The sequence below is a fragment of the Sprattus sprattus genome (genome assembly GCF_963457725.1).
Source record: "Sprattus sprattus genome assembly, chromosome: 1".
NCBI classification, from domain to species: Eukaryota; Metazoa; Chordata; class Actinopteri; order Clupeiformes; family Clupeidae; genus Sprattus; species Sprattus sprattus.
In genome coordinates this window covers 16605990-16615989 of record NC_137920.1, presented here as the reverse complement: position 1 = coordinate 16615989, position 10000 = coordinate 16605990, and the positions used below count along the sequence as shown (strand labels likewise).

Sequence of the window (10000 nt, the reverse complement as noted above, 5' to 3'; positions counted from 1 at the left end):
GAGGAGGAGGAGGAGGGAGTGGAGGAAGTGGTGGAGGAGGTGGGGGAGGAAGTGGAGGAGGAAGTGGAGGAGGGATGGGGGGGACGGCGGTGCCTCCAGCGTACCCGGGGAGGAGGAGCAGTCAGCCCAGCATGGCCGCGCTGTATGGGGAGGAGTTCAGCCGTTCGAGAGGGTCGCCGTCGTCATTTAACTGTGAGTGTGAGGGGGAGGGAGTGTAAATGTGTGTGTGTGTGTGTGTATTTGTGTGTGTGTGTGTGTGTATTTGTGTGTGTTTGTGTGTGTGTGTGTGTTTGTGTGTGTGCATGTGTGTGTGTGTGTGTGTGTGTGTGTGTTGATTTTAGGTTTAAGTTAAGAAATAGACGCTATACAATCTGATATCCCCATTATTAGAACCCAAAAAAATATATCTGAGGTGATTTGCAAGGCAAGCCAACTATCTAACAGTAGCACAATAGCTTATGCTAGCAAGCTAAAGACCCACAAAGTCAAAGGCAGCTTGCTCCCAAAGTAAACAGCGGTCAGCAATTCATAGCTGACTGATTGGTTTATCAGCACACCCCCCCTAACGTCCAGCAACTGGACCAATCTCAGCTCTTGCAGTCTGTGTAGCTGCAATGCCTAGTTACATTTCTTGGGGAGGCGCACGGCAGGCTATGGTGCTCGTCAGGCTATGGTGTAGATTCTATGCAGAAGCATAAACCGGCGTAACGGTGTTGGAGAGACTGTCACCCAACTGCAGAGAGACTCTTTGATCATGCGTATGACCCAAGCTAGCAAAAATGTCATCACAACACCCCCTGTACCCACAACAGGAAATAAATGAATGCACATGTGCATATGTAGTTACTAGTGGTTTAAGGTTAGCCATTGGGCTTTATCTATTTAATGTTTTATACATACTGTAGAAAGACAGCTTTGGAATTATTAATATAACATTTATTTATCCATTTTGTTTTTATGTTAGCTTACAATATGACAAAACCTAGTCCTAGATGATAATATATCTAATCATTCTCAAAATGTCTCCTAGTTATGGTACCGAAACGCATCAGAAAGTATAAAAAGCATTATCTTTGTGTCGTGACAACACTAGTGTGTGTGTTCTCACCATCAGCTCCACATGGAGAAATCAATTACATGGATTACTAGCGGAGTCTCACGCATGTCCTAACACACACGCACACACACATTCTGTCTGTCTCTCTGTCTCTCGGCTCACATTCGTGTGGCTGCTCAATGAGATGTTTTAACGAAGACAGATGTTTAAATCATGAAATATGAGATGCTTTAACGAAGACAGATGTTTACATCACCTTACTCAGTTAAGAGATGCTTTAACGAGGACAGATGTTTAAATCATGAAATATGAGATGCTTTAACGAAGACAGATGTTTACATCATCTTCCTCTGTTAAGAGATGCTTTAACGAGGACAGATGTTTAATGCCACAGTGATATGGCAGTGCAATTACAGTATGTCAGAAACATATGATGCCTGTCCCCCTTTCCTTGACCCCCCTCTCTCCTCATCCCCCTCTCTCCCCATCTACTCTCTCCTCATCCCCCTCCCTCCTCATCCACTCTCTCCTCCTCCCTCTCTCCTCATCCACTCTCTCCTCATCCCTCTCTCCTCATCCCCCTTCCTCCTCCTCCATCTCTCCCCATCCACTCTCTCCTCCTCCCTCTCTCCTCATCCACTCTCTCCTCTCCTTCTTCTTTGAGATTGTGTATTATTGTAGAAGTCTTTACTATTTGATTAGTAAAGTATGTATCTCTTTCCCTCTCTCTCTCTTCCTTTCTTCCCTCCCTCTCTCCTCCCTATTTATCTCTCTCTCCCTATCTCTCTCTCTCTCCCTTCATCTACTCCCTCTCTCTCTATTCCTCTCCTCCCCCTCTCTCTCCTCCTATCATCCATCTCTCTCTTCCTCTCCGCCTCTCCTTTCTCTCTCTATCTCTCTCTGTTCCTGCATCTTGTCGGTAGTCCTACAAAAGACTTCATGACCCACAATTCCCTTATCACCTAAAGTCTTATCTGCAAGAGAAAGCAATTGGCTGAAAACAAGGTGTTAAAATTCGTGACGCACTTTTGCCTATAAACTGCGTTGAAATGATACATTCACTCTTTTTGCGCTCTTTCTACTCTGGCGTTGGCCAGCCCACGTCTTCGTCCTTCCACCGTCACCTGGTGAAGGCCTACTCTTTTGTTTTCAACAAAGACAATCTCTCGTTAGCCAAACACTGCCCGCTAACTGAGACAACGTAAGTTAAGCAAAGCAGCTAACAATTAGATCTGCAGCTAACTCTGCAACGGGAACAAAGCACAACAGAGACCTCGCGGAAACTGCAACATTCCGAGCGATCAACTCCTCCGAACTGAACTGCAGTGAAACAACGACATCACAGTAAGGACAACTTTCTCCATCTGCGGACAGCATCATCTCTTCTCTGCCTCGTCAGCGTCGGATACGCCAGCACAACACTTTTCCAAAGGACTGGTAACTTCGACTGGGCAGCTAGCTATTCACAACCTGGCTAAGCATAGGACTGTTTACATATGCCATTGTTCATGTATTGTATCTGTTTTGTTTACCGAACATAACTGTTATATACTTTCATTGTTAGTTGGTAGTTGGCTTCGCCACACCATGTAAGGGTTAACGTTATGATTGCTTCTCATATACATCGGGACTTGCATGCGTTACTAACCATTTCCCTCTTCTAACATGGCATCTTAAATCACATACGATTACAAATACATTGGCCTTCATATAGCCACACACGCGAAGCTCATAATCGAACTTGGCGCTGCATAAAGGCTCGTCCTTTTTCACACCACATAGTCACGAACGTGCACACAAATGCACGCGGACCTGCGGTGGTCAGGACAAAGGGACACACACACATTCTTTCAGGCGCGCTCCTAAAAGCGCAATACTGAGTTTACAAGCTCGCTCACACACACACTCCCTCTCCCTTACACATACATACTTCTTCAATTAATTAGTTAGATACATTTAGCTAGATTACATATTGTGTGTTATTTCTTTATCATTGTGTAATAAATACTTTGATTTATATACGCTGGTTTATTTAATGTTACACAAGAATGGACGTTGTCAACCTCTTCTATTCAGAACTCCAATGACCTTCAACCATACTATTAATAAGGTAACTTTGTTGTAGTTATTAATTAAATTATTAATCAGAGTTCCAAATTGATAGTATAATATATTTTATGAGACTGATATATTTAATGAGACTGATTTGTGGATTATCAACTTAATTGATCTGCCTTTGTGTTGAATGGTTGATCCCTGTCCAATCGGGTGAGATTACCAACATATTGTTGCTGTTGCAAGGACAGCACCAGTGTGTCTTGGTGGCCCTCGTGAAGTCAATATCACAATTCATACACAATTGCACCCACATTCACCCGGCGCCTGCTCACTGGGTAAGATACCTACCTAATCTGGTACTCCCAAATGAGAATGGTACCCATTTTACCCACATAATATGGCGCCCCTGCGTGAGGATAGTACTGTTGGCAATCATTCATTATTTGTGTAATATTAATGACCGCTTAATTTCAGGCCGAATTCAGAATTTGATATTCTAGTGTTAAACTATTCTAAAAGTCGTAACACTCACCGCCACTAGTCTGTCATAGGACTAAGCCCTAGCTGTACTTACAAATAAGTGCAAAGCTTTATATATCAAATTGAGCTTACAAGCTATTGGATATTTTATTAGTGAATTATCACTTTTTCCAAACCTTGGAAATCTTAGAACTTGCTATTGCTGCTAGCCATTCAGGTTAAACCTACTCTGTAGGAATTGTGAATTTCTGTCCAGCATTTGAATACCACGTATTCAATGCAACATTGCCAAGCTGTCAGAAGTAACTGTGCTTAATCAAACTGTTTCCCTTATTTTTTATTAATTCACAGCGTGCCACCGGCCCTGTGAAAGAGAGCTTGTACCTGACTGACTGCCACGCATTCCAGTCAGTGAAAGGAATAGAGACTGAGAGAGAGCCACAGCGAGCTACCGGCCCTGTGAAACACTTGTGTACCTAGCTGTTACCACCACGTGTTCCAGCTTGAATTTAGGTAACTGTGACTGACCCTGACTGTAATTCCCCTGCAAACAGTTAGTGTGCCCAAACTTTTATGCCCACTAGACCCACTAGATGGTGCTGTAGCTACACCTCACTCACAGGAAGCTACTCCTCATAGCGCAGGTAACTATACTTCTAGGTTAGGCTAGTGTACTGCCCAAGTTACACTGCAAGGTGTCTGCCATTGCAACACCATAGCCAAGCGCCTAAGTAATTTCATAACCTACCCTATTTTACATTACTTTAGCTTACCCCTCTAGCTAAACATAACAATGGATAACCCCTGTGTAGATCAGTTTATCTCTTCCGTAGCACAAAGCCTAAAACCCGGTTACCCTGAACTCATTAACAGTTTGAGTTTCAGTGAATGCAGGAAGGAGATAGACTCCCTACTAAATAACAGGTATGATGTGCAGACTGCATCCAAAGACCCATTGTTAACGTGCTTGCTACTGAACTTTCACAGGCAAACCAGCCTTGCCTTTCAGAGCAATGCAGCATTAGAAGCGCAGAATGCTAGTCTCCTCCAAGAGGTACAGACAGCTAACAAGAAAGCTATGCGCTACCTAGGAGACCTACACTCAACAGAGTTAGAACTCTGTTCACACAAGGAGGAGCTACTGAAGGTTAGGTCAGAACACCCTGCCCCACCACAGTCGTTCAGCCGATGTGAATCTGGTTACTCTGATTCACACTCCTCCCTTGGTGAAAGGTCTACCCCTCCTTCATTCAGATGGGAACACTTCCCAACTGACCATCAGTCCTTGGGAATGAAGTCAGCTCCTCAACCTCCACCGAGAGACAGAGTTAACAGCCTGACTTCCCATTTGCCCCTAACAGATACAGAAGAAACAGGTAGTTTATTCCCCAGTAGATATACTGCCCATCCTTCTTCTCAGCCTCTGTTAAATAACACTTTCTTCCGTGCCCTTCCCTCCGAAGGCAGGACTAGGTCATGTACAGACTGTTCAGCCTCCTCTCCATACATCCACGAGAGTGAGTACCGCTGTCCAGCATCTGCCTCTCACCCAGAGAGAAGCACATTAGAATGTGATAGACATGTCCGTTCCCATGCTAGATTAGTCTCGCCTTCTTCAGAAAAGACCCTACAGAGTCCCCGTCTAGAAGTGCTTGAGCTCATAGCTAAGGACATTAAAATGTTTGACCCAGACCACCGTGATCAACACATTGACGATTACTTTAGGGAACTAGACAATAACATGACTGACCTACCCAATGCAAACCAAAGGGAGAAAATTAAACTCATGTGGAAAACCAGCTCTAAAGCAGTCCACAAGTTTATTCAGGCACAACCTCCCCGTATCAGAAATGATTACGCCAAGCTCTGTCATGCTTTAAAAGAAGAATACTCTTCTCCTGTTGACGAGATCGCATCATTGGTTGCTGCCTCCCAAGTCAAACACACCCGTCGAGAACACCCTAGGGATTTTTATAAACGTTTGAGACATGCATACTTCCAGGGCAAGAATGCACCAGGCTTAGAAGAAAGCTCCACCTTCAAGTCTCTGTTCTTGCGCAACCTGCACCCATGTGTGCGCACTCACGTTTCCCTAATGACGCATGAAGGTAACCCCTCAATGAATGAGATCAGGAAGAAGACACAGATGGCTTGGGAAACTGTTGTCAATTCCAAAGAAAGGGGGAAAACAACTGAGCCTACCTGCTCAGATACTAAAGCGTCTCTCAAATTCACGGCCTCACAAGTTCACCCTCACAACAGACCAAAGGGGGGTGACAAACGGCCTCATAGGGACACTGAGCGTAACCGCCATGTCCATCATCAGCGTCGTAATAGTCATACATCCCCTAGAAGCAGTAGAAGGCCATATTCAGAAATCATGGCCCAGAAACATGACCTGCCCCTAGATTCGACGGATGATGACTACCATCGCACTGACAGACACTCAGACCATGGCCGCAAGGCTACAGACAGTGATAGTGCCTCTGACTGTCCCTCTGACTATGGTTACCCCGAGCGTAACAGCCCTGAGCCACGAGTCAGACGACACTCCAAGCGCATGAACTCCAGAGTTCGCCACTAACTGTCTGTCGAGCCAAACAACACAAGCCACCCTGCACTGACAGTAAGACAAATGCTTGCTCAGGGACCTCACTTTTCTTGTAGTTGTATAGGCCAAACCTGGATTTGTTAGCAACAGCAGCAACTTCCATTATTCTGAACTGGTATTTCATTTAAACTACCGCAGTAGCACACTAGCTTCATACATCGCAGACAAAGCTAGTAAGGCACATGTCCACATCAAACACAAGTTAAGGACATTACCATACTGCAACACACTAAACCTTGATACAGCCATTTGAGCTTTAAGACTTTGATAACATGACACCCTTCCGCAGCAGAACATGCCTGAAGGACAAAACAGCAAAGGCTGCCAAGACTAGTCAGTCACTAGTCATCTACTAGTCAGTATTGTCATCCAATCTATTGAGTGATTCAACAAAGACACTCTTGGATTCTCCAGAAATGGTTTTATCATTGTATCAGGTGCCACTATCTCTGCGTCTCAGCCTAACAAGTTGACATCCCTAACTTTTCCTATTCTCACTAACCCTGACGAGTAGATGACCCACTGGTTTATTTGTTGTATGCTATGTCATTGTCATTACTGTTTATTTTGATTTTGTCCTTGTAACTTGATGACTTTGTACCTGCTAAGCCAGAATAGATAGTATCAACAAATGCCCAGTACTGATGTTACAACTTGACTGTCTCACCAATGAACTCTTTCCACACATGGACTATGCATAGTTGTGCTCACTGGATCACACATCCGGTGCAATCAAGTGACCACAGGGGGGATGTCGGTAGTCCTACAAAAGACTTCATGACCCACAATTCCCTTATCACCTAAAGTCTTATCTGCAAGAGAAAGCAATTGGCTGAAAACAAGGTGTTAAAATTCGTGACGCACTTTTGCCTATAAACTGCGTTGAAATGATACATTCACTCTTTTTGCGCTCTTTCTACTCTGGCGTTGGCCAGCCCACGTCTTCGTCCTTCCACCGTCACCTGGTGAAGGCCTACTCTTTTGTTTTCAACAAAGACAATCTCTCGTTAGCCAAACACTGCCCGCTAACTGAGACAACGTAAGTTAAGCAAAGCAGCTAACAATTAGATCTGCAGCTAACTCTGCAACGGGAACAAAGCACAACAGAGACCTCGCGGAAACTGCAACATTCCGAGCGATCAACTCCTCCGAACTGAACTGCAGTGAAACAACGACATCACAGTAAGGACAACTTTCTCCATCTGCGGACAGCATCATCTCTTCTCTGCCTCGTCAGCGTCGGATACGCCAGCACAACACTTTTCCAAAGGACTGGTAACTTCGACTGGGCAGCTAGCTATTCACAACCTGGCTAAGCATAGGACTGTTTACATATGCCATTGTTCATGTATTGTATCTGTTTTGTTTACCGAACATAACTGTTATATACTTTCATTGTTAGTTGGTAGTTGGCTTCGCCACACCATGTAAGGGTTAACGTTATGATTGCTTCTCATATACATCGGGACTTGCATGCGTTACTAACCATTTCCCTCTTCTAACATGGCATCTTAAATCACATACGATTACAAATACATTGGCCTTCATATAGCCACACACGCGAAGCTCATAATCGAACTTGGCGCTGCATAAAGGCTCGTCCTTTTTCACACCACATAGTCACGAACGTGCACACAAATGCACGCGGACCTGCGGTGGTCAGGACAAAGGGACACACACACATTCTTTCAGGCGCGCTCCTAAAAGCGCAATACTGAGTTTACAAGCTCGCTCACACACACACTCCCTCTCCCTTACACATACATACTTCTTCAATTAATTAGTTAGATACATTTAGCTAGATTACATATTGTGTGTTATTTCTTTATCATTGTGTAATAAATACTTTGATTTATATACGCTGGTTTATTTAATGTTACACAAGAATGGACGTTGTCAACCTCTTCTATTCAGAACTCCAATGACCTTCAACCATACTATTAATAAGGTAACTTTGTTGTAGTTATTAATTAAATTATTAATCAGAGTTCCAAATTGATAGTATAATATATTTTATGAGACTGATATATTTAATGAGACTGATTTGTGGATTATCAACTTAATTGATCTGCCTTTGTGTTGAATGGTTGATCCCTGTCCAATCGGGTGAGATTACCAACATATTGTTGCTGTTGCAAGGACAGCACCAGTGTGTCTTGGTGGCCCTCGTGAAGTCAATATCACAATTCATACACAATTGCACCCACATTCACCCGGCGCCTGCTCACTGGGTAAGATACCTACCTAATCTGGTACTCCCAAATGAGAATGGTACCCATTTTACCTACAATCTCTACACCAATATCTCCATCTCTCTCTATTAATTTTCAATTTCAATTTCAATTCAGCTTTATTGGCATGACAAAAAAAACACAATTTGCATTGCCAAAGCATTCTTGTAGTACATATAATAATATAGTAGAACAAGTAGAAAATAAAACATCATTTTGCAACGGCAGTGTGTGTGTGTGTGCATGTGTGCATGTGTGCATGTGTGCATGTGTGCATGCGTGCGTGTGCGTTCATGCATGTGTGGTGGTGTGGATGTGAGTGCATGTAAGTGTGTGTGGGGGAATGTATCCGTGTGTGGTTCACTGATGAAGTGACTCTTCTCTTTTTCTGTGGCAAGCATCTATATATTTTGCTGCCACTCTTGTGCTCCTCTCTTCCTCTCCCAATAACAACCTCAGACCTGGGTCAAAGTCCTGAGGGTCTGGGTGCATAGCTCTGAATTTAGGAAAGAATTGGTCCCTTATTTCTTTCCATTGGCAGCATTCTGCCAGGAAGTGAAGCTCTGTTTCAGTTACACCTTGGTTGCAGTTGGTACACAGCCTGTCCTCTCTGGGCAGCCAGGTTTGCCTGTGTCTGCCCTTTTCGATGGCCAGACTGTGGTTACTAAGCCTGTACCTGGTCAAGGTTTTTCTCTGCCTGGTGTCAGTGACTGTGAATAGGTAGTCTGCCACAGTATACTCTCTCTCTCTCTCTCTCCCTCCATCTCTCCGTCCCTCCGTGTCTCTCTCCCTCCATCTCTCCCTCCCTCCATGTCTCCCTTCCTGTGTGTCTCTCCCTGATCTCTTCCTCCATCCATCTCTCCCTCCCTCCGTGTCTCCCTTACTGTGTTTCTCTCCCTCCATCTCTCTCTCCATCCATCTCTCCCTCCCTCTGTGTTTCTCTCCCTCCATCCATCTCTCCATCCATCTCTCCCTCCATCCATCTCTCCCTCCCTCCGGATACAATATGTTGTTGCTGTTCAGTAATGTGCAGGTTTAAATACTGGACCGGTAAACAAGTGTTTTAAATCTCTATCTTCCTCTCTCTCTCTCTCTCTCTCTCTCTCTCTCTCTCTCTCTCTCTCTCTCTCTCTCTCTCTCTCTCTCTCTCTCTCTCTCTCTCTCTCTCTCTCTCTCTCTCTGTATCCCAGCATCCTCCTCATCACCGCGGGCGTCTGATCTGGAGCAGACTCGACCGCAGACCAGCGGGGAGGAGGAGCTACAGCTACAGCTGGCCCTAGCAATGAGCCGCCAGGAGAGCCAGAAGGTACACACACAGGCACACACACACACACACGCACGCACGTGCACACGCTCACGCTCACGCACACGCACACGCACACACACACACACACGCACACGCACACGCACACACACACACTCGCACACGCACACGCACACTCACACTCACACGCACAACCGCACGCGCACGCGCACACTCATACACACACACACACACACACACACACACACAAACACACATACTTGTACAGACACACACACAAACCGATCGCACAAGTACAT

General features: G+C 44.9%; 1 protein-coding gene across 1 annotated transcript in view; it reads left to right on the top strand.

Annotated features, from left to right (window-relative positions):
• epn3b (epsin 3b) overlaps positions 1-10000 on the top strand; it is a gene marked incomplete at both ends in the record, with an annotated part of 23366 nt that overhangs the window by 4487 nt on the left and 8879 nt on the right. The window contains 3 exons of the mRNA XM_080841928.1: positions 1-41; positions 84-192; positions 9628-9743. The exon at positions 1-41 is cut by the window's left edge and continues 247 nt beyond it. Of these exons, the coding sequence (XP_080698054.1) occupies positions 1-41; positions 84-192; positions 9628-9743 (266 nt within the window). The remainder of the gene's footprint in view (positions 42-83; positions 193-9627; positions 9744-10000) is intronic.